General features: G+C 32.7%; 1 protein-coding gene across 3 annotated transcripts in view; it reads right to left on the reverse strand.

Moving 5' to 3' along the window:
* The window catches only part of LOC116433167 (E3 ubiquitin-protein ligase MIB1-like), a 411486-nt gene that overhangs the window by 9079 nt on the left and 376240 nt on the right, over positions 1-26167 (reverse strand). For 2 of the 3 annotated variants that reach the window (XM_031991086.2, XM_076372833.1), the window contains 2 exons: positions 2082-2301; positions 1056-1366 (listed from right to left, as the gene is read on the reverse strand). In XM_031991086.2, the coding sequence (XP_031846946.1) occupies positions 1056-1366; positions 2082-2297 (527 nt within the window). In that variant the 5' untranslated portion in view covers positions 2298-2301. Of the gene's footprint in view, positions 1-1055; positions 1367-2081; positions 2302-2821; positions 3014-20778; positions 21106-26167 lie in introns of those variants that run through there. The other variant, XM_076372835.1, reaches the window with a different exon arrangement.

The following is a 26167-nucleotide window of genomic DNA, read 5'->3' on the forward strand; positions in this document are numbered from 1 at the left end:
ATGTTTCTCACTCTTATTCAAAATTGTGAAGTTCCACACACTTCCTACAACTCTAGAAACAACTTAATTCATTTATTCTATTTTTCGGATATCTTCTTTACCACTTTAAGTTTGGGGATTCGAAAATGTAATGAATAAATATTTATTAACCAATTAATTATTTAACTTCTTGCATGGACATGTAGTTCTTTTGAATTTGCTTTAGCTATTTTACTTTAATATATGCTATTTGCATTTGTTCGGCGTTCGATGTGTATACTCAGTCACACGCGGCGAGAGACTATTAAAACTAAATTTTACAGTTCAGTGGTTAATACTAGAACTACAAACATCCGTCAAAGTGACAAGTTTCAGTCTTCTTATTTGAAAATTATTGCTACATTAAAAATGGTAAATACCCTAAATGATTTTAAACGCTGAGTAGTTCTAGTGTCAACAAGAAATATTAAAAACCGTCAAAATTCTTCAAAAACGTTCTCGATTAATATTGGGTATAATTTGATTCATACTGAATTTTATAAACATAAAACGGTAAATTTTTGAGTCGATTTTGCTTGATGCAATTATGTAAATATGTTTCCTAATACATTTTTGAACATCTAATTTCTCAGATCTAAACGGATGAATTAACCTTTCTAGGCACAATAAAATAATGTTACATAACTCATTGTACACCAGACCCGCGTAATTGCGGGATTTTTTAATCCATCGTTTAACCGCTGGTCCTTCATTACAGCGACATTTTAGATACGTATAATACAAATCCAAAATATAATTAAAAAACCACAATAATACAAATTCAAAATATAATTAAAAACCCACAATAACACAAATCCAAAATACAATTTAAAAAATCATATTAATTATTCTATTTGAGAAGTTAAAAATTACGGTTCGGTAGATGTCCTAAAATATATCAATATAGCCACTGATCCTCAGGCTCTCAGTAGTTGATATTTAGCCGGCGCACAATGTGTTAAGGATTCGTCTAAAACGTCTTAATGGACCGTAACGTGTGTCGTATTTCCGGGACGAAAGAGATTAGGGTTACTAACGATTCTCTGTCCTTGTGGCAAGTAGTTAGTGTTTTGCAGAGGTTCGGATCTGGACAGAGGTCAAGAGGAGTCTGTCCCTTCTTGTTCTTCAGTTCCAGGTCGGCTCCATGGGCAGCTAGGAAACAAGCAATGAACGAGCTGCTTTTCTTGTCCTGGCCCTGCGCTCCTAGACCCATCAGGAGACGTCCTACGTCCTGCACGTCCTGCAGCTGTCGCAGCTGCGATAACGTGTGATATCTCAAAGCTTCGTGAAGAGGCGTGTCGCCATCTTTGTCTGCTACGTTCAGGTTGGCGCCTTCGCGTACCAGCAGCTGCAGTGAGATTTATGATTATTGTTTAATTATCGAAAATCGGTGCAAAGTTGATTTCTTGCAATAAAGGAATAATATGTTTAATGAAAACCATTACTTTAGACCTTACAAACAAGCTCATTGAAAACTTATATCTAGTTCTGAACATATCGATCATTTCACTTTTATTTATTGGAAATATTTGAAATAATTTATAGTTTATAAGGCAGTTTTTTCAAATTCTTATAGAGTATTCATTGTATAAACAAATCGTTTAAGAATTGAAGAGCGTATAATAATTACTGAATATGTCAAAGTACCATAAATTCCGAAAATCGTTTCATTAGATGAACAGTAGGTTACTTATCAATTTAGACCTAATAACAGGAGGTACTTGGTAAAAAAGAATTAACTGTCCCTACGAACCGATTTATTAAATTTGAATTCTATTTTATTATATAATTTACTAAATCATTCTTTACTAAATCGAAAAATATGTCTGCTCCCAAAATTTCTGAGCGACAGTGTGTATTTCCATGTCCTAGAGCTCCGACAATGAAGACTCTACTGTGGTAGTTTTCCATCAAAACGATATCACGATTCTCTGCGAGAGTGAGCTCGATGTTTGAAACCGTTTTTCAAAAGAAAATGGAGCATCGGATGGGAATGTTCAGTGGATTGTTTGTCCGAGCATCGGATCAGAGGTGAATTCCTTTCCCCGGTGAAATAAACGTACACGAACGATCTGCGTGTGCTGTCGTTCCACGGCGAGATGCAGCGCGGTCTGCAAATTGACATTTTGCAAATCCAGGTCAGCTTTTCCAGAACGTGCCAGCTGTTCAGCGACTTCGACATGATTGTTGAGGGCAGCCAGATGAAGGGCCGTGTAGCCGTCGTCCTTTTTCTCGTCGACTATCCATGGTCTCGGAAGTTTCGAGAGGAGTACCCGCATTGCACTGCAATCAGAAGAAAAAACGACTCATTCAATGTAGAACTCATTACAGGCCAACTATAAGTCCTCCGCATAGTGTGGAAATACTTTTTTCTCATTCTTTCAATTAAAATTGACCTATTTATTAATTATACGTGAGAAATAAATAATATATATTATGTTTATTTAACACTTTATCTACTGTAAGCCTATTAATCGGTTTTCAGATTTCGAATACTTAACAACTGACGAGGTATTAAAATTACAGTGGTCTAAACCAAAAGAAATGAAAATAACATAATGAGATTGAGTTATAATTTGATTTTAAAATGAAAGATTTTTCAAATTAAATTCCACAGTGAACAGGTTAATAAAATAACGTTTCAAATGTATCGTCGAGGAAGATATATATATATCTACATGCCGGTTGCTATAGTGCTATGCTTGTTTTATGTGATTCTAAAATACGCATTGGTACCGGAAATCCTGATTTTCGGTCGCGAATTCAATATGGATTTGTTATCAAAGGACGGACAATCAATTACCTGACAAGCGTTTGTAATTCGATGCCGTATTATTGCTTCGCATTAGCGTCGATCGGCGCAGTTACTCGATGATAAATCACACGAAATTAAACAGATATTCGTCGTCTAGGTGTTTTCCTGTTGACCGATACGCAGCGGGTAGTTTACCGAAATCCTTTTGGTTTATAATTGCGCCACCATTAACAGTGGGGTCTATTGATCAACAAACAACTGTAGACTCTGATTAGCAATGACGATGTGCGTACTTAGATTATTTAATAGTAGCTGATCACCGTAGTGTATTTGCGGTGTATCCACGTTGTATCATATGATACGTGGGTTGCTGCAGAAGTTTCGGAAAAATACGTTTAAACTAATGGTCTTATTGTTTCGTGAAATATTCTCCTTTAGCATTGATACGTTTTCCATCGTGATGTGTCAGAACTTTCTGACATTAACCTATTAACTATGAAATTTAGTTTTAAAAAATCGCTCATTTTACGCGTAATGAAATTAAACAATGAAGTGTGTACTCGTCAAACGCAGGATGAATGCACCTAGAGAATATTTTAATGAAAATACAAAGAAAAATTACATATTTATCTGAAAAAATAAAGAATTCATCGTTCAAGGAATTATATACAATTCGCTTGTTCCTAACTGGAACGCGCTCCGTCGGATATGCGGGATGGGGGACAAGGGGAAATGTTACTCTTTTACGTTATTCATGTTAGTCAAGGCGGCCTGTGACTTAAAAGTGAAAAAGGACAAGGGGAGATGTCCAACTCGCGGCGTTCGGCCCGTAGTAATGGCGGAATTAGTTTCGGCACGTGTTTGTTATTGGCCGAGCTGCGAGTTGAACGTCTCCCCTTGTCCCTCTTCACTTTTGAACCACAGACTGGTTTGACCAACGTGAGTGACGTACAGTATAATTACGACATACTCGTCAAATGCAGTTAACTGGGAAGTTTTTTCTGTGGGTTTAACTGTGAAGCTTTACGAAAATAACATAAACAACTGAATTTCGAATTTCTGAAACTTTCGCAGCAACCTATGTAACTTGAAATGATTAGAGTAATACGATAGAATGTTTTATAGATTTTGTTTAATTCTTGACTTGATAGTTCACGAATGTTTGTTGATATTTATAGTACTTACTTAATGTAAAATGAAAGATATAGCATTTTTAGATCATGGTTTTATATTTTATAGATATTATTGTAAGTACATTAATCCATTAATTAAGTAGAATGTTTTGTTAGTTGCTTAATATTGCTTTTAATATGAAATAATCAAATTTTGACTGTCTGAAATTGAACATTTATATAAATACTTATGGTCTAATAGATTAGATTAGATAAATATCTGCAATAACTATGGCTATGCAGAGAAAATAATATATTATATAAAGAATATATTACTACAAAGAATATATTACTATATATACATATAAAGAATATATTCTATGTATAAAGAAAATGGCAATATCTTTACTTACTTCATATCATTTAAACATTCCGCGTGTATAATCATTTAATTATAAATTGTAAATTACGAATTTTAATGTAAATGATTAAATTGTTTGGTCTAAATTGTTTAGTGATATACCATAAATATAAAAGACCAGACCTTAAATACTAGAAATTCTAATTAAAATAGAATTTTCATAAAATCAAAACAAATATTCCAGCTATTTCAATTTACATTAATAAATCAACTATATTTAATTAAAAAGAAAATCTGATAAATAATACCTAAATAATGGCACTAATATACGTACGTTAATACATCACACATAATTGTTAAATAACATGAAGGAAAAACAAAAGGAACAGTATTTACATTTATAAACTGTCGTATCAAGAGAATAGTAATGACAATAAACTTGCATATACATGTACAAAATAAAAAAGACACCGACAAACAACACTAAGCAACGAAACCAATAAACCTTAGCAAATTTTCGCGTATACAACTTCAACATAAAAAAAGCAAACAACTGAAATAGAACCGTAAGGGCTGCGGAAAAAGTTAAGTCTTCCAGGTCAGTTAATCAATTTACGGCTATTGATGCAATAGCATTCGCACTCGATCCCTTTTGAATATTTATAACGATAAAATCGGTCGATTCGCGAGCTCGTGATTGCAGTTGCACTCGGCCGTGCTACGGGGCCTTAAAGGCTTGCATAAATAAAAAAAAAAGAAAGAAGAAAGGAAGGCAGAAAGAAAGGAAGAATACGGCACCGTAACACCATCAAATTTTTATAGTCTCCGGGTGGTGGTCTTTCTGGTGCAAACGGAGAGACGTAAAATGCGTAATGACGCCGAGAAATCGAATAAAATGGTGGAAAGGGCTGTTGGGCGCGAACAAATCGATTTAGCGATAAAACGACAATTATACGAACTGGCGCCAGTAATGGACTGTTCGCGTTAATCGCGCTAACAATATTTTTCTATTTAAACGAACCGCGATGATGAATTTGTTTTTCTTATTATCAAACGATTCAGCTACTATTAACCCTTTACTCTGCGATATACTTCTCAACTATGATCGATACAACCATTTCGCAATTAATAATTTATTCAAAAGGGAGAAAAATTCTAGGCATATTATATGTCTATGTTTACTCCAAAGTATAATTACTGATAACAGAAGAGTAATGTTTCATTTGAATTGAAAAGAGATGAATAATATTTATGTTTGTTAAAGTTTGTTTAAAATCTTCGCCACGTGTCGGACACGTTGTTATAAGGCCGAGAGTTAACAATTACGTTCACGGGGTTGTGGAAAATGTTACATTTTGGTAAAATGAAGATTCGAATACTTTCTAGTGTAATGTAACTTCATGTTATATTAACGGTTACATACCATGGAAATATTTTTGTAATTTAAAAGCATGGCCAGTGAAAGTGATTTTTGTTTTAGATAATGCGTCTATTGATTTGTAAAATTGGCTTCTTTTTATTTCTATATTCGAAACATATTTTGTTCAAGCTGGAAGATATATTTAATCGTATTTGTTGTTTCGATAAAAAATATTGTATTGTTTACAAAACACATTATATTCGATGGAACTCTTTGAATCGATGCATTTTACTTCTTTTATACTTTACATTTCATGAGACGTCATAGATTTAAGATTTTATTATTTTATCATTAATCATTTTATAAGATGTCAAAGCGAGTTCAATTTTGAATACTACATTTAAAACATTATAAATAGAAGGTACACGAATGGTAGCGATCAATGAAAAACTTCTTATCAGATTAAATCATTGTAGAAAATCCTACAAAAAAAAGTATAGTTTAATGTTATTTTTATTAATATCAAAAATGTTGTTGCTTAAGTGTAAATATTATATAATCAACATACGACTTAATCTGTAAATTAAATTAGTCCGACGAAAAATTGATATTTATCTTAATTCTTTGCACGGTATACATGGCACTAGACAGCTTGCCTGTTTATTTCAACGAATAGTACTTGGGCGTTTCGAAATTTCAAGTCACTTTTACATTTAGTTGGAAAACGGAAGCTCGATAAGTATCGAATGTGCTCCTGACAAGTTGAAACACGTGCACGTGGGCATGATAAAAACATATGCATGCTGTTGCTGCGCCCCAACCGTGCTGGTGCCTTGAGGAGGTCCTTTCAGGGGACAGCTGTCAAGTCTCTTTCCGCCTATGGCCTCAAGAAAAGTCTCTCCATGGGGTCCAACAGGCGCAACCATAGTTGGAAACGCGAGTACCGGTGAAAGGAAATCTTTATAATTAACGTAGAGAGCAAAGGCAGTGACGACAAAGACACTTTCAGAAATAAGAACTTTTCATGATTGAAACCATAAATTCCGAAACACTCGACCAATAAATATTTCGAGAAAACCAATCTTTCTGTTCATCTTCGTTCATTCTTTCATTGCCAATTTTGTTGATTCTTGCAGCAAGCATTGGCTACACATACATCTTCGTTACGTGCATATTTTTAACACTAGATTTATGGACTTTATTCTGTACTTTATTCCATTGTTTCTAGAAAATTGCGTATTCATTTATGCAGGTAGCGAAAATTACAGCTTTATAACCAGACTATTACAATGCGTATTTGCATAATTGCACAAACCAAAATCGAATTAAACTGTTACTAAAGAATGTATAAAGAATTTAATATCCGTCAAATTGGCAAGTTCCGTAAATCTAGTGTTAACACTTTGACTTATAATATCGTGTGAGACGACAATTTTAAATTGTGTTTGTGACAAATCTAAGTGTTACTTATTTTTTTTAAAGTTTAAATTTATATTACTTTTCCATTATTAAGTGTAGTAAACGTAGACATGGAATAAGCATTGTGTCGATCATAGTTAAGAAATGAATTCTACGGCAAGGGGTTAATGTTATTACTAGGGATTGAAAATGTTTCGAAAATAATTGTTTGAAACTTTTATATATACGTTCTGACTGAAACAGTTATGGAAAATCGAAATAAACTCATAATTGTTATTCGGTATATCGGTTCTTCATAAGTGTTTCAAGAACGGAAACCAATATCACAACTGTTTTCAACCCCTGATTATTAAATAGGTCTGAGTAAGCTGAAAACGGTTACATTAATAATTCATATGAATAACGTTAAAACGTGGACTTGTACTGGTTTGGAATTCACGACTTCAATTGTCGTTAAAAAATATTTATCCCTTAATGACTGGTAAGATTTACTTTAACGGGTTCAAAATGACCCGTTCTGAGAAATTATTAAAGAAATTGATTTAGCAATGTGCAAACTGAATTATAAATTAATTGAAGTCTCGATACATACACTCTTGCAGCTTCTATAGAGGAATTTCAAAAAGTCAATTTAACTGCTCGGTAGTTTAGTGTTAATAGAATACTAAAAAGTTTCGTATGGTTTATTTTGAGCGATTACATAGACACGTGGTATTAAAATATTTTATCATTTTCATACATTGAATGATTTAAAAAGCTGTGAATGCATCTGTTAGTATGACGTTAGTTTAAAGTAAATTTTAAACTGTGATATGGAAAGGTGGTACTTTAAAATATATACTTTGATGACAAGAAATAATTAACCTTTTGAAAAGAAGATTTTGGAAACGAAAGGTGATGAATCAATCTTACTTATAAATTAGCTCCTAGTTAAAACTGTTCAACAAGAAAACGATGATATATTATTGTCTTATGACTACTATACTATCGATTGTTATATGAATACTCCAATTTTGTGTTCTTCATTTTACTTTAATTGACATTATCTTGAAAAGTAGTACAAGGTAGTATTTAATAAATTTTGTTTCTCGAGGGAAATGTTAATATTCTAACATAAATCAATTTCCTAAATATTACCCACAAATATCAATTTCGAATATAAAATGTTTCTTTCGATTTACAAGTTATTATTAAAAATTTGTTAACACATTAATAATAAATAATTGAATTTAAGTAGTTTCATTTTTTGATTAAGGATTATCCTATTATTTAAAAAATAATTAAAGTTTATGTTGTTAATGAATAAACGGTTAATAAAATAAACAAATCAGAAAAGAAAATCATGGAAACGCAACGTTATTCTTTCTAAATCAAGAACGAAAGAAGATGCTAGCCAACGATTTCCAGCGCCTAGTTATTTATTAAAATCGATGATGGCATTTGTAGGCGACGCGACTTGGTAGAAGTGCTTCATCCTTGAAGTAAAATACATTTTAAAGACGGCCCAATTGTACGCGTGCTTACGCAATGCGTGCATAAATTAGCGCGATTGAGCGAGTTAGCGATGAATTAATTGATAAAATATTTTATAGCCGTGCCGATTGCAATAATATCGTCAGTATGACATCACCCGTTGCTCGGTCGCTGCAGATGACACCTGTATGACATATCTTCTGCCATATACGTGTTGTGACGCGCTCAAATATCGAACATGTCGCTGTCATACGGTGTCTCGTTCTGTTAGATGCGCGTTCGTGACATGCAGGCACACACGTCACATCAAGTTGCAATTTGAACGTTGGTAAATGCTAGATAAACCGGTTCACTGTTATTCTAAAAATGTCTTTAAACATTTCTCCGACTTTTCTTGGTTTCAGACTTTTCAGTACTTGGATTTTAGGTATTTAAATGGATTTCTTACTGTAATAAGCAAATATTTCTATAGTAACTGTCAATATACGAAAAATGTATAAATAAAAATTTCGAGGAATATTAATGATTATTTCGTTTTATTTTTAGGTTTATTCGTTTAATGTTATTAAGTATTCGTTCAATGTTCCTTGTTAAGACATTACAACATTTGCGGTAATACTTTGACACAGTTTTACCTGAATGAGTTCTAGTAAACTAAGAAGTGATTGAAAATTACATTGTGTAGTTTTTAAATCTTGTACGAAGTTTGGTCAATTTGAATCCAACTAATGTAATATGAAATTTCATTCAAATATAAAACACAGCTTGTTTAATCGTTTCAATTTAATGTCCTTATGTTACAATAACAGTGTTAACGAAATACTTCAAGTATTACTTGCTTTTTTCGAATCGATATGTAATACTTTCGTTGCATTTGTCATAAACCTGAAGAAATAGGCATTCTTTGTTTACATGCTTAAAAACAATGCGCTTCCCAGCTAATTTTAGCAGGCATACAATGATAGATGCACACAGTTCCCGATAATAATAAAAGAAAGTGTATATATCAAACCGGCTACATTGACCGGACGCACAAATTCTGTAATTGCATACGCGAAGTATAATTTGCCTCATTTCGATAAATTTTAACGAAAGATAATATTTAAAAAATAGTTCATTACACAATCGTTACCATTAAACTATATATGTTTATACAATATTCAGTCTTTAAAAATATATCTCTGATAGCTAATATCAAACTCATTAAATTTGCAAATAGTTACCGTTTACTTGAAGCAACCTAAACATTATAAGAATTCCATTGCAATCTAGTTATTAACCGCTTGCTTTAGGAATTAATTTCTCGAAAATCAAAAAGCATGGCAATTTTTTAATCGTGCATTCCAATATTTGAATATATTACAAAAAATATATTCACAGAAAAAGTTCAAATCAATTATAATACGAAAAAACAAAAACCAACATTATACACAGGCAAGCGGTTAACACTAGCATTGCCCATCAAAATGACCAGTATTAGATTTCTTATTTCACAATTATTGATATTTCAACAGTATTAAATATCCGAAATGATTTTAAAGATAGTTTTACTCGAATGCTACAACAAAAATTTAGAAGAACCGAAAGAAATTGTTACAATCTTTATAAGAATTATATATCAATGGTATTAACACTAAAACTACCAGGCGGGTCAAATTGACCCATTTTAGAATTTTCAGTTCACAAGTATTTAAATTCACAAGTATGACAAGACTTTTGCAAAAAATTGTAAAATAAATTTGTGTATTTATACAGATACAATAATAAGAGACTGATCAAATCTTGAGAAATATATTGTTCTAATTTTTATAAAAACTATAAATAAATCATTCCAATTACTCGGTAGTTTCAGTGTCAAACGCTCGATAGTTTTAGCGTGAACCGTTTCCGCCTACATGTACCACCGGTGGTACACAGCGAACGTATAACATCAAAATAAATCAACGATAATAAGCAAATTATTTATCTAATCATTTATTTAGATTTACCCACAATTGACAACTAAAGCCAGAAACCTAGAGACGTAACAAAACAATGCACTTCAACATTATTTCTCCAAACATTCTTATTATTACGATTTACGATTAAAAATATAGAGATATGTCCCAACGTGAACGTTGTTAAATACCGAAGGATTAAAAGAAGACTCAGGTCACAGAATAAATTATCATTCTTGTTTCGAACGGTTCCGATAGAATTTGATAAATACACTCCAATCTCTACACAAGTGTCCAAACAAGCTGATTCGACGATTGCTCAGTTACGCGTTCAAACGTTCGAAACCGAAGCAATTATTTTTTCATCGACGATATGTCTATATTCTCATGTTTACAGCAACTGATTCCATATCTTTTATTCTTAACCCAAAATTCTTTATCTAGCCTCTGAATTTTCGGCACGGCAGGCCGAAGGGGGGGAAGAGGGGGAGGTAAATCTCACTAATGAATGGCGTGGTTTAACATACGAGGAAAATACTTGCTCGAATCTCGTCCACGGCGAGTATCGGTATCATCCTACACGCGTGTACGACCTTACATGTGCATATATCGTGCATTTAGTGAGTCACTGACAAACGGGGCATCATTGCAGGGTCTACCGAGAACTCGATGTACACGCGCCACTGTTTCGGATCCGCGTTCGTTCGTTCGTTCGTTCTGCCTCTGTTCTTTCTTCGTTCGTGAAATGGCCTGTTCGGTGACAGTGAGTCAGTGACGCGATCGCACGGCGCAGTGCTAAATATAATTGACACAGTGCAACCTAGGGCTCGTGCATCGCCCTCGGTAAAAAAACGTATCGATCGCTCCGAACGATTTTCTGCCCGGGTTCCAACGGAGGAACGAGGAATTCTTGGATAAAACAGGACCGACCGCGCGGCTCCCAGGCATCGAACGTTTCGCCAACGTTCAAATATACAACCGGCTGGATCTATCTTTCGACTTCCTTTTTCCTGTCTCTTTCGATGTACGTATGTTAATTTCGTCCACGCGGTGATCGTGCAGTGAATGAACGGAGTGGCCGGCCCCCTTTTCGCGTTCTTTTATGCCCTCGGAATTTCGGGAATTGCGGTTTACGAGAATTATCACATGCGAGCCTGGTTTCGATTTGTTGCTAGCGCGATCGAAGCGATTTCAGTGGCTAGGTAAGTTTCGCTTTGTCGTGTTTTCGGCTGGATTTTTGTCACTTGTAATTGGCAAGTATACGAGAGGTACATTATGATTATCTGGTAAGCAGACCTCAACAATGTATGTGTGTGGAATTTAGATTCCGTTTTTAGTGTGAGGTATGTGTATAATTTGATGAGACATTTGGAGCATCTTTTCTTATTTTGATTTTTATTGTTGCATCCTTCTCTAGGAGAGGAATAATTCGTAATTGTAACTCTTAATTAGAATTAAGTAGGGTTTTATTATAATATGGTGGGATTTTTAATAAAGCATTTTTTACTTGAGGAATGTTTCATTTGTTTCTTAATTACAGTGCAAAATGGAATTATTGAATGCAATATAAGTTTTTCATTTAATTTTTTTTAATGAAATTTACTATTTTTGAAATTATTTATTAAACTACAAAACATGTAAGTAGTTTTTCTTATCCATTTTCAAACTGACTGAAAATAATTGATACTTCAGTTAATTATTGCGAACAATGGAATTGATATTCTTTATATGTAGAGGAGGAACTGAGAGATGCGTGGCAATATTTTTAGTTTAAGAATTTTAGCGATTAATAACAGAAGGCGTCTTTTGTTCTGAAGTTGATCCATAATGTTGTCTTACGTCATTAATAATTAATAACTAATAACTTGCTGAAAGTTAGGAGTTGCTGACGTAATAGTTTGTCTTGTCATGACCTAAAACTGATAGCATCTTGGATGCTGGTGTATGTTCTTAGGAAAATTAATATTGTCTCTTTGCGTCAAAAGTAATTTTTATCGACGATGATAAACGTTCAATAAATAACAGTAATGAAGAAATAATATTAATAAAATGAACAAAAATGTTTCGATTTGATAGTATTTGTCAAAACGAATAAAAATGAAGAGTAAATATATAATAAACGAACGTTAATTATCGAATATCTTTGGAAGAAGCGATGTCAGTTATTCATAACTGAAACCCATCTATTATTACAAAGTTGCAGTGCTATCGTATCCTTGATCTCAGATTACACCGTTCAATTCTATACACTAATTAAACACAGATAAGGCAGTTCGACCTTTCGTACTCGGCCATATAAAATCCATTGCTATGTATGTACACATATGTTTATAGTCACATTCTATGTTGCGTTCAGTTATATCTTCATCACATTCAATTTATCACTGTATAATAAACTTTCATTAAGATTTTTTCTTCATTTTCACTTGTAAATTACTCCTCTCTGGTTTGTTGAGAATAATAAGAAATATCATATAAATATTAGTGAATCACAGATTTGTATGCAAATTGACATTTTCATACTAATTATGTAAAATTTAAACGTTTATCTTCTTGAAGATACGCACAACTGCATAAACACATTAAAATACATTGTCCAGTGATTAGATTGTAACTATACGTATATTTAAAGGATACGAGACTGTATAAAATTGATAATTAAAAATTCGGAACGTTTACCATGTTGAATAGCACATCGACACTCATTAAAATCCTATACAGTCAAAACAATTTTCTTAACATGTTCGCTAGCAGCTTTTGTTTCAGTGACGATCTTCTCAATTGTAATATTCCATTCAATCCAACAAATATTCGAAACTGATATTGAAAAATATTGAAAACAACAAATATTGAGAAAAATGAAACTGAAATGAGTCATTGAGTTCTTTAATATAACGCCGTGTCTTATGACTTAAAATAACAATATATATGATATTAATTCTATTTTCGTTATGTAAAATATAGGATTGCAAATATGTGGCGTTGGTAGCGAACGTCTTAATTATTTATTGTTGCAATGGATAAAGGTAAATCTACGGATAAAAGCCAAAGGTAAACAAATTAAATGATCAATTTATTTTAGTGGAAACAGGAACAAAAGGAAAAACAAACATTGAAAAACTGATTAATCAGACACTATAGGAATTAATATAAAGTTAAATAAACGAAAGAAAACGCAGAGTTTTAAATCCGGTCGTTTGACTAGTTCTCAGTACTGTTAGTGTTAACCCTTTGCACTCGCGAGGCGACTCTCAGTCGCCATTCGATTCAACACAGAAAAATTATGAAGGTTAAAATTCAATACTAAATTTTATACAAAATAACAACTTGTGAAACGTAGAAATAAAATAGTTCTGACTCTTAATTCATGCAAGATTTTTCTTTATGTCAGTTGAAAATAGTATTACCAATATTTATAATGATAGACATCGTCGAGTGTAAATGGTTAATATGGTTTCAAATTTCTCTAAAATTTAACCTCTTGCACGTGCACAGACGTACTTCAATGATATTAAAGTGAAATTTTTATTTAAAATTATTTTTATATTTTTAAATTATTTTGAGTATACGTCGAGATGTTTTTGTTCTAAAATTGTCAATGACGTCTTACACACATCGATAGTCTCATTGCATTACACATACGAGATTGTTTTGAAATGTACGTCTGACCCTCCATTTACACATTTGTATTGTATTATTATATTATTTATTATCATTACAATATTATATTACTTTGGTTTATACGCGATATCAAGTTACGAGATATAAATTTAGTAACACCGAATAAATTGTACTTTTGTTTTCTAAAATGTCATTATTATTGTTTCTTTTGTTTAGCTGTGTGAAATAAATATGTATTCCTAAAACTTATACCATCTGTTCTTTCCGATATTCTGTTTTCTCTTGTACCCGCAGACTCTATTCACGCAATTTTTATTCACGTAAAACCAATCGACGTGAAACAGATTTTCACGTAAATCAAGGGTCAGACGTATCACTCTATATAAAAATATTAATTAACAAAATCAATGTACGTATCTGGGTGAAATAGGTAAAAACAAAATACTTCGCGCAAGACTGCTAAATTTGTTAATTAATCTCCAGCGAAAGAGGTTAATAAACGACTAACTTCCGTTTTATGTATTGCGCGTGTTTACAAATCATCGGGAAGTCGCGATAGGAAATCCGTAAATCGCGAAGCTGTTTATCGCGGTGGCTTTGCGGAATTCAGACGAAATTTCATTTATCTTCCTTCCCGCATGGTCGTGCGTCTCCTCGGGAGATTGTTTCGAAGTTTTCGGATTTCCTATCAGTCATTCACGTCCGTCGGAGAGCCGGTTCGATCAGAACTCCGCGTGATAAATAAAGCTTCAATTTCGCGTTCCACGCCTTGCTGTCTATCAATTCTTCGATTCTGGGAACGCGCATCGCTCCCGCATGCTGAAATAAATTCTTTTCTCATTGACGGAGACGCGGAAAGTTTTTTCCTACGACTGCTGTAACAAGGATTAATTGAAGCTTCGCCACTGATCGACTACTATTAGGTTGACTGGAAATTAAACAGATTGTTGGATTCGTTGTTTACTTATTTCTATAATATTCTATAAGACTTATTTATTATACAATGCAGTTAGTGGTAGTGAATAGAGATTTATAAAATATATTTTCATATGATATAAGACGTAGTGTTAATATCTGTTAATTAAAGTTTTGTAAAATCAATTTTCTATATTAACACTAAAACGACAGAACAGTTAGAATGACTTGTTTCGAATTTTTTATAAAAATTAAAACAATACGTTTCTTGAGATTCGAAGAGCCTTCTAGTCTTGTATCTGTACAAATGCACAAATTTATTTCATAATCTTTGGCAAAACTGTCTTCATATTTTAAATATTTGAAAAATAAAAATTCTGAAGTGGGTTAATTTGACCTGTCCGGTAGTTTTAATGTTAAGCACGAAAAATATCAAAATGTAATTTTAGATATACGAATATGTTCCTAACGTTATTTGATATCTGATTCATTTTTATGTGTGTGAATTCAGAGAACGCGCGACTGCAGAAAATACATTCAATGCCATCGTTTACGTTTACGAATGTTTGTTCTTCTGTTAACGAAGATTAATTCTTTTTCGTTTTAGTTCAACTTAAAGTCTAGCTTTCTTTCGCATAATAAGCAATAGTGTACGATTTTATTCGATATTTAGTGTTTATAAAAATATTTTCGTTTTGTTTCAAATGTAATATTCAGATTAATTTTATAAATGAATACTTTAAATTCTGAAAGAAACTATTTAGTTGATAATATTTAAGAAATCATATTTTGAAAAATGGAGATTGTCTATTGAAGTTTATAAATGAAAAAAGAATTAATGGCATTTGCAAAGGGTACAAAAATGGTCATTATAATGTAAACTTCTAAAATTCGTAGTTTGTAGAAAGGTGATAATATTCCTATAGACAAATGAACAATATCCAAAAAGTAAAGAAAGGAATAAAAATAAATGGTATAATTGTTAAAATTAGTCCATATATGTGTAACATCTTTTATACATTAAATGTAAAATGTAATTTCGGGTATTGCAGACGTTACTTAATATTTGTAACCATTTTTTGTGAGAAGAAAATAGTTGATACATTAAAATTAGTAAAAGTTTTATAAATTAAACATTTTTTACCATTTCTGTTAGGAATTCCTGGATGAAAAAAGACTCGCAATTCTCGCGACGAAGATGTTATTACCTTTATATTTGTATGTATCCAATAAATTATAATATAATACACATTTTTTATGAAACAAGTTTTACTACTAATTATTAAAAAAATAACATGTTTGAATATATTCAAATAATTTAAAAAATGCTTTAAGAATATTTGAGAAAGTACATTGGCACATCTGGCCATAGAACTTTAAAATGTATATATTTTTTTATACTTCTATATTTATATTTATATACACATATTTTTAAACTTTTATATTTTATATTTATGTATACTATTCCCAAAATCTTCTTTTCCAAAAAAACGAAAATATTTACTTTTACTCGAAGGAATGTTTCTATAACTGCGATTTATATTTACAAGCGAACTATCACTCCAAACTGATTTTTAACAACATTTAAAATAAAATATCGAATTGAGTACCGAAATTCACGATTAACAATCATCCGTACGTGTATATCGGTTGACTGAACGCCGAGTTTCCTATTGATTTACGAATTGTTTAGTGGAAAAGGTGAATTAGGGATCGGTTAATGGAACTTTCAGCGATGCACAACCATCGACATTGTCGATCGACACTGGCAATCCCCTCGTGGCCCTGTTGTTAAATACGCTTGATTTGCTTGAACTAAAAAGAGTTGCCAAGTAATGGGTATGGTTCGTGATTGCATCGGCACTTCAATTCTGTTCTTAACGACGGAAGTGAGACTGTGCTTTACCTCTTTTGCGCGAGAATCAATTTGAATACATGAATTTTTATTCTGCTCCGATATTTTTACGAATAATATTAGAAATACGCCAGAGAAAGTCTTTTAATTTATTCACATCGTCTTACTTGTAACGAATTCGTTCTGTAAAATACATTTTAAATAAAAATCATACAATTTGCAAAATAGTATAATATTTGGTGCAGTATTATAAAACGATATACAGTGTATAAGATACAATTTTAATGAAATTCCGTGGGTATAAAAAATATAATAAGTAATCTTCATATAGTACTTAATTCATTTGTAACGTTCAACACGAAAAAGTTGTTTTTATTGTACTAAACAAGTGAGTTTCGCGAATACTTATGTATGATTAAAAGTACTAATTAAAAGTATTAAAGCTTATGCGAGAGGGGCACAACACAAAATGAATTGTTAGAATATTTATGAAAAAAGAATTTGTGAAGTTACAATTATTAAAATTAAAATAATAAATATAATAATTAACTGTGTTTCAAAGGTTTCTTAATGTTTATAAGTTTTCATTACTGTACCGGTAATATTTGAAAAGTTTATTACTGTATTATACTAAAGTCAGCCCTCAAACTTGTACATACAAGTAGAAGTTATTGACTGCAGTTTCACAGGAAAATAAATAGAATAAAAAATTTACCAGGATCCAGCTTCATTCTATTGCAGTTAATTTAATATTTCCTTTGATCTTGAAACAAATGATTCTATCTTTTATTTCCGAAAAAGTGTGGTTTAATTAAATTTAACCCTCTTTAATTAAAGTTTAATGAAACCGTGGTTGCAAGTGTTATTTTCCTTTCTTTCCCTTGATATTTCTATTTTTCTCGGTGAGGATTAAAACAGTGTAAAGAGGTTTTGGTAAATTTGTATAAGTAAATATTCAGATTGCACGTATGTATATAGGAAACATATGTGTGTGTATATATACTATACATGACATATACGTATTATTAAAATCTAAATTAAAAGAATACTGTTTTTGTATAATTTACTTATAAAACAATTAATTAGTGTTTTTATTCGTAATCGATCATTGTTATCAACTATTTTTTTATTGGTACTATAGTAACATAACACTATTAAACATTATTTTTTCTTCTATTACTACAGTATATTTTTTTAAATAAATTTTCGAGCCCAACATATTAGTAGCATACTTAAAAGGAATATTTGTGTTATTTTCATTTAATTAAATACTTACGTAATTTCATTTAACTTTCTAACAGAAGTCTCATAGCAAAAGTAATTGATAATAGTGTACATGACAGTATTATGTTTACAATACATTTACTTACAATAAACATATTATAAACAGAATTTACTAAAATCATTTTAATATAAGGATTGAAATTATTTTCTAAAATTGAAGAATATGAATTAATCTACCTGTACCTTTTTCGTATTTTTCATTTAGTAAAAACTAACATTTTGCCCTCGGCATCACTTGTAAATAAAATCAATATTACTATAAATATACATAATTATACATTAATAGTCAGTATTAATATACACTAATCACAACGAAATCGCCGAACTCGGATCATTTTAGAACAAGATGTGAAACATCGGTTTTAAATATTACTTGAAAAATGTTCCCAACTGTAGCCGCAACGTAGTTAAATCGATGTTCATATTCAAAATTAGTCGGTGCGAGGTTTGCAGGTAAAAAAGTAAAAAGGGTAGAAGAAGAGAGGCGAGGGAGCTAATATGCAGAAACCATGAAGAACGTTAGCCACCGTGACGCAATTTCCGGCGCTTCTATCAGAATTGGCACTCCCAGTGGCCGAAGAGGACCGATGCACTTCAAAGCGAGTCCCCGTCTCTTTCGTCTCTACGATTCGTTGATTCGATTCGTCCATTTTCTGTCATCTCGCGGACCACGCGAGAAAGAGCACAGACGCAAAGATTTCCACTTCCATCGGAACGTTATTTGAATAATAATGCAAATGATTCGGATAAAAATTGGCTTGATACTCGTTTGATGCGTTTCAACGCTTTCAATTCAAACTGAACTGAAGACGATTAAAAAGTGAAGTCGTGAATTCCGAAACAGCGCAAGTCCATTGTTTAACGTTACCCATATGTGTTATTGATGCAACCGTTTCCAGCTTACACAAACTTATTTAATAACATTACAAATGTACAGGTGACGAAGATGTATGTGTAGCCAATGCTTGCAGCAAGAATGAACAAAATAGATAAGCAGATGAGAAATCAGAGAAAAATGATGTAATTGTGTACACTAACTTTATAAATTTCCCTTTAAATGGAAAATTAAATAAACATGATGAATGAATGAACGAATATGAAAAGAAAGATTGATTTTCTTGAAACGTTGATTGGTTGGCTTGTGCTGTTTTGGATTTCAAGGTTTCAATTGGTTTTCGTGAACCATTGAGCAAGAAGTTTATGGGCTATAATCTATTCTAGTATTATTTAAACGTTAACAACTTTCTTCATAATAGGATTTAAATCGATAGGGATCCTTTTTAAACTTAATTTCAATTTTGTGTAAACTTGTGGGATTTTTCAATGTGTGTAGGAATTGTTTAATTGAATATAAAGGCTATTTAAAATGAAATAAATTTTTTCAATACTTTTAACCCTTAAAATTCTACAAAAATGTTGGTATTTTAAAATATTTCACGTTGAAACAACTTTTGAAACAATTGATCATAAAAAACCTTGGTTTTCTACTACAGACATTGCGTATTGTTAATTGGGATCGTAATTAATATTTATTCCAAGAGGAATCAATCTTTACAGAAGATATAAAAGTATTGATATCAGCACAACTAACATTAAGAATACAAAGGGTTACAATTATGTATGATCAACTCAATTTATTTATATTATCATTAATTAAAATAATCAGATGATTGGTAACACATTATAATACAGAAAGAAAAATAATTCTTAATTCTAATTAAATATTGATCTACTATATTTTACTATATTCTACATTCAGAAGTTCTAGGAATAACTTTAAAAATGGGCAAGCTTTCCGGAGGCTACTAGATACAAATATTAAAAATACGTTACTTGTTTCATTTAAGTTTATTTACCTTAGTAAATATATTAGTTCTCAAGGAAGTGATTAATAATAAACAGTTATTGATATAAACAAATTGCTCGGTTCTGAAGCTTAAATTTTCCAGGGTTAACGTATTGCATGCAGGAAACGTAAATACCAGCACACCCAATTCTCATTTATTTAGATCTCTACAGCATTTTTTATATAGTAAATAATGTTCCAATTACGAAGATGTCAGAAACGGAATACAAAAGTTGGTTTCCGGACGGTAGAAGGTCCGGACAATTACGGGCATTATCTCATTAACTGAGTATTTCATGTACGATTTAAAAAATTTAAATAAACTTCAGTTTCAAGAAACGTTACTTATGAGTACTATTGTCGATTTGATTATATCAAAATATCGTACACATATGACATTTATGTAAAACGATTTGTTTGATTTATTCACTATGTTTAAAATATATAAAAATTATATGAACAACATATCACGTGAAACAATTGCAAGAAAGGCACAGTCCACAACGAGGATATTTCAAATTCAATCCTAACTGCAAACGCGTTGAAAGTATTTCTTTTCGCAATGAAAACTACCAAGAACATATTGAAAAACAAATAAACGAGTTAAATGTAATCAATATAAATTTCGATTACTAAACACATTACTCCTCAAAGCAGCGACTGATAACAAACAGCATCCACACAACCAGCTGTGCTCAGCCCCAAAGCTCAAAGTTACCAACCTGAAATCCCATAATTCTCGTCGGAAAAGAATCGATCGCGATCGATATGATGCTAACTAACGAGGTCACCGATCTCCCGGCAACTCCCACGTGGTCGCACCTGCGATTTGTCTGCTGCCATATTTCACTCTGAAGTCATTTCCATCGCGAGAAACTTCGGTGTTCCCTTTCTTTTTTTCATCCTCCCTTCCACTCCCACCGCGTTTCCCGGTTCTTCAGCCCGCGGCGACCGTAACCAACTCCTTTTGCAATAACTTTTAAAGGAGCCCGGAATTAATATATTTTTTCAGAGGGCCGGGAATGGCTGGCTGGGTGCCGCGGTCGGGTATTGAACGCATAAATTACGCGGCTTGAGCCAAAGTGCTGCGATTGAAGTACTTCTTGCCCCTCGTGTCCCTTTACCACCCTTCCCGCCGCGTTTTCCTCGTTTTTTCCTCCTCCGTTCCGGTCTCTCTGCCTCTCTCCCTCCTTCTTTCGCGGCCCGCCGACCACGAAGAACCGGCAGACCCCTTTCCCATCCTCGACCGTCCCCTCCAACTGCCACGGAATCCAAACTCTGCGGATGGAATTAGTTGGTAGTTGTGATTTAGTTTTGGTTCAAATACTTTACCCCCGTCCTTCCCCCCTTCTACCGTCACCTTGTCCTTCCACTGTTCCGCGGATATCATCCCCCATTCCTATTTTCCCTGCCCCAGTCCGTCGCCGTCGGATTCTCCTCATCCCTGTCACACCAACTTCGAACAACCCCTTCGACGTTTCCTCCCGGGAATTCTGATTTTTGTCAGGCCGATGCGAGCCCGACGATCGGGCTCGATTTTGGTTACGTGCGGGGTTTCCGATTGATAGCCCTTATTCGCTGAACTCGTCGGATCTTGCTCAGCGAATTTTTTAAGCTAGAGCGAATGGAATAGGTTTCTCATCGCGGTTGAACGTTTTAATTTTGACGTACTGTTTAACCCCTTGCCTTGCAATAACGTGTCAGATACGTGGTGTAGATTTTACACAGAATCGAACAAGCCTGAACATTACTCGATCCTTCTGAATTCAAATTAAATATTATTCTTCTGTTATCAATTATATCTTGGAGCAAAGACTGGTACAATATATGCCTCTAATTCTGTTCCTTTTCTTAATAAATTATTAGTAAGAAAGTAGTTGTGTCTATCTTAGTTGAGAAATAAATCGTTGGACAAGAGGTTAACCAGTTAACTATGTTGTAGCCATTTCAATGTTTGAAACACAGGGCAATATGGAATATTGCAAAATTAAAATATTCACAGTTATATAAAAGATATGTCCAAAGTTACATTTCAAATCATTATGTGCAACATATATTAAGTACACTGAAGTATATTTAGATTGTTTCACCTTCATATTTAATTACAGAATAATAATCAGTGGCTTGGGATAGCTTCTGCGTAAAATTGCCGGTCAGAAATGTATTAACAAATAGACTTTGTACATCACGATGAATCTAAATATGGTCAACAGAAAGGGGATTAACTAAACTGATCATTACTCGGACAATGTCTTTCTTCTAGTACGGAATAATGTAAGAGGATGTTACATGACTGTTATCCATCTGTTTGCGCAACATCAGGATCTTTTTTTATTGGCGTGCGCACATGGTGAGTCAGGTTTAAGGCCGAGGTCGTGTGAGAAATTCTCTACAGAATTCATGATTCGAAACATAGACAATACATTCAAAGGAACAAAGTTGAAGCCGTAAAATACTATATCGAACGAATTCGCTATTCGAAGTGAGCCACGACCCACATATACACAAACAGAAATACAACATACATAGAAGTTGGCGTACGTTTGGAGAACATGGTTCCAATTCGAATAAGCTTCATATTTGAGAGTGTCGAACGTTAGAGACGAAGTTCAATTAATGCTTACTCTATCAGCATTTTGTATATATTTATTCCTATTGTGACTAGTCGAATAACTGACTACAAAATGAAGGTAAACAAATTGGTCGACAACTGTTTTTTAGTGGAAACAGAAACAGAAGGAAAGATAAAAATTCAAAAACTGATTAATTGAAAAATAGGAACTGATATAAAATTAAATAAACGAAAGGAAACGCAGAATTTTTTATCAAATTTTAAAACCGGTTAGTTAACTGGTTCGCTAAATAAATTGAGACTCACTGGATAATCGAAACTTTAGAAAACATTATTGACACTATTTTTACGGAAGATGGCAAAGACAGTTTTTAAAATTTTAACTTAAAATTAGAAAATTATAAGGTTAAATTATTTTTCCTTAATTGACATTTCGATTTTTTGTGTAATTAATTTTATAATCATTTTCGGAGAAGCTGAAAAATCAATTGAGGAAAAATGATTGAGCTTGGAAAATAATTTTATGTTAAAATTTTGAAAGCTGCCTTTTGACACTTTTGATAGAAATAATGTTAAGAGCTAATACTAAAAAAAGATTTGGATAAAATATTTGTTTTAGATATACGTATTAGACATAGGGAAATTATAGTCATGTGAAAATGTTGATATACATTGAACAATAACTGAGTTTGATCTACTGTCATTTATAAGATAATGTTGGTAAATACATACTATAATTTCTTTGTTCTTTGAAGTAAAAGGAAACTAAGAAAATAATAACGCGAAGAGTTAATTAAGTATCTTAAGTTATCATATTTTTTAATATGTATGGATAAACCAATTTCTTTACAAGTATATTTTAAAACGCTGTAAGATTTTACTATAATTTTGCTGTATAACTACATTTTGTTTTAAAATAAATTTTACTCTAATCCATTTGTTTTTTAAATGGTATATTTAAACATGGAAAAAACTTCGATATATACTTAATTCATTTATTTCATTAAGTTGTAATTACACTGAAATTGTAATTCCTCAATTCCACCAGATTTAACGATGCCAAGAAACGCATATATTAATCATGTACACTTGTAATTCTCAACACGGCACGTGTGAAATTAAAAAGATTACATTTATAAAAAGAAAGAATAACTAATATCTGAAAGAATAACTAATTCATCTTGAAAAGAGTTAGTATCAATTCGAATTTTAAGATGCTGTGCACATATACTCGTCAAACGCAGTTGACCGGCAATTTTACGCAAAAGCTATACCATGTCACCGTTTATTATTCCATAATTAAATATGAAAGTGAAACAATCTAAATAAACTTCAATATGCTTGATTCCTACATAATGAACTGAAATGAAACTTCGCACATACCTTTTATATAACTTTGAATATTTTGCTTCTGCAATATTCTATTTATATTGTCCTGCGTTTTAACAATTGAAATAGCTAATGCAAGTCTAAACAGAAATTAACTCGTGACCAGTCAACAATGTGTTAACTGGTTAATATTAAAAAAATCACATTGCTCATAGAATGACCTAACACATTTACATATTCCTCTATTCTTTCAAAGCTGCTCGAAAGAATCCGAATTTTGCATAAATATTCGCAGTCTAACGGTGACATTCCCACGAAATCTTCATCAATCTCCTCGAGCATTCCATTTCTTATCGTCCAAATAATTCATTTCCTCTGTGAAACAAAAGTACTACGAAGCAATGCGGATTCTGAACCGGCGTCACATTAACGGCAACCCTTCCCCGTTTTAACGATCCTCACGGTTGAAAAACAGAATTACCCGTGAATCAAACAATACCAGTCTGCTGCAGATAGAAAAGAATGAGACAAGGAGAGGATCAGAGGGGAGGAGACCGAAGCCTTTATGCAGCGTTGTTTCCATAAAGCAGCTGGTAATTCTCACGTTATCAGCAAGATTACTAGACCGGGGACCGGAGGACCTTAAATAAGATCTTAAAATACACATTCGCGACTGGTAATCCTCGAGACACCCGGCGACGTAACATTTTCATTTCAGCGAACCCCTCGACGCATTCAGTTCCCGGTGAACTCCAATTTTCTATTCGCGCGACTTTTTCGTACACGTTGCTTTGGTTACAAACGTTTCGGTGTTGTCCGGCGCGGGAATAAAAGCGCCGCGTTCCCAACTCGACCTATTTATCATCGTAACGACTTTTCTCGCCGGGAAAAATAAGGGGTTTTATGTTATTTTAAAATAATGAGTTTGTTTACGCTGCGATACGCGCACCTGAATGTAGTCGTCTTTTCAACCAGCTGGACCGTACGAAATTTCTATTATCCCCCAGTATTTCGAGGAATGAAAAGAAAATAAGATCCTAAGTGTATAATACGCAAATTCATGTGTTTTGAAATGTTAGAGAACGAACGTGACTTTTCGTATTATTTGAAGTTTCACTGAGCATACTGATTTTTTTTAACACTAAAATTACCGGACGGGTCAAATCGACACATTTTAGAATGTTTATTTTAAGATTATCAATTAAATTCGTGTATTTGCACAGATACAAGAGTAGGAGACCCTTCGAATCTCAGGAAACAAGTTAGTTTAATTGCTCGGTAGCTTTAGTGTTAAAGTTGAGGCTGAAAAGTTATTGGAAATTATAGTATTTTTTATACAACAGGCATATATTATTGGAACAAATCTTATTTATTGAATTTGATTTGGATAAATTAAATTGTATACTTCAGTACCACCCAAATAGTTGAATAACTTTAATAAAATAATAAATTGAATGAATAATAAAAATATCTATCAAGTTAGAAATGCATTTTTAAACAAATTACTAACATATTGTTGTCTAGACATTGCTAGTGAATGTTACATTTAATGAAGTAGAAATGTTTGTTTAATATTGCAAATATCCACGTTATTTTACAATAAATGTTTAAAAACTGATTAATTGTCAGTTCATATATATTAGTTAATGTTTGTTAGTTTCACGTCACACAATTTATTTTTACACGGAAAATTACAATGCAAAGTGTTTATACTGTTTTCGTTTAAAATATGGTGGGAGTAAATATTCGTCGATAGAAACGGGTGTCGACGGTTTCAATGTCACCGACCGTGGCCAACGTTGTCCATTAACGATGTATCAGTTCTTACAGTCTCGCAATTCCCGAAGTTTTATTGTGCTGTAAAATTGTCGCGTCGTGCTTCGCTACCGAGCTTTAAAGCGGGGGGAGACTTTCGAAAGGGAGCGCAATCTAGATTTTAATGGCCATAATGCCCCTGTTGTTTTGAATTCATCCCGTCATTAGTTTCGTGAGCTGTTTCGGGCTGCCGCCTGGCAATATTCCAAAAAACCCTCCGAAAATAAAAAGGGAAAAGTAGGAAAAAGATTCGACAGATCTACTTGGCGAATTTTATGACCAATTTTATGGACCTTTATCGCGATCCTCCGTCGCTTATAGTAACCATTTCATACCTTTATTGAAATTGTAATGGAGTACGTTACATGGCTGCGACGTTGCAGTTTTTTTTTATATATAAATTACATTCCCAGCAACAATATACCGTCATTTTGCAGCTTGAATTTCAAAGGTTAAAATAAATATACGTAAAAATTCATTTCAACCGAACACGAT

The sequence above is a fragment of the Nomia melanderi genome, chromosome 1 (assembly GCF_051020985.1).
Source record: "Nomia melanderi isolate GNS246 chromosome 1, iyNomMela1, whole genome shotgun sequence".
In the NCBI taxonomy this organism is placed as follows: Eukaryota; Metazoa; Arthropoda; class Insecta; order Hymenoptera; family Halictidae; genus Nomia; species Nomia melanderi.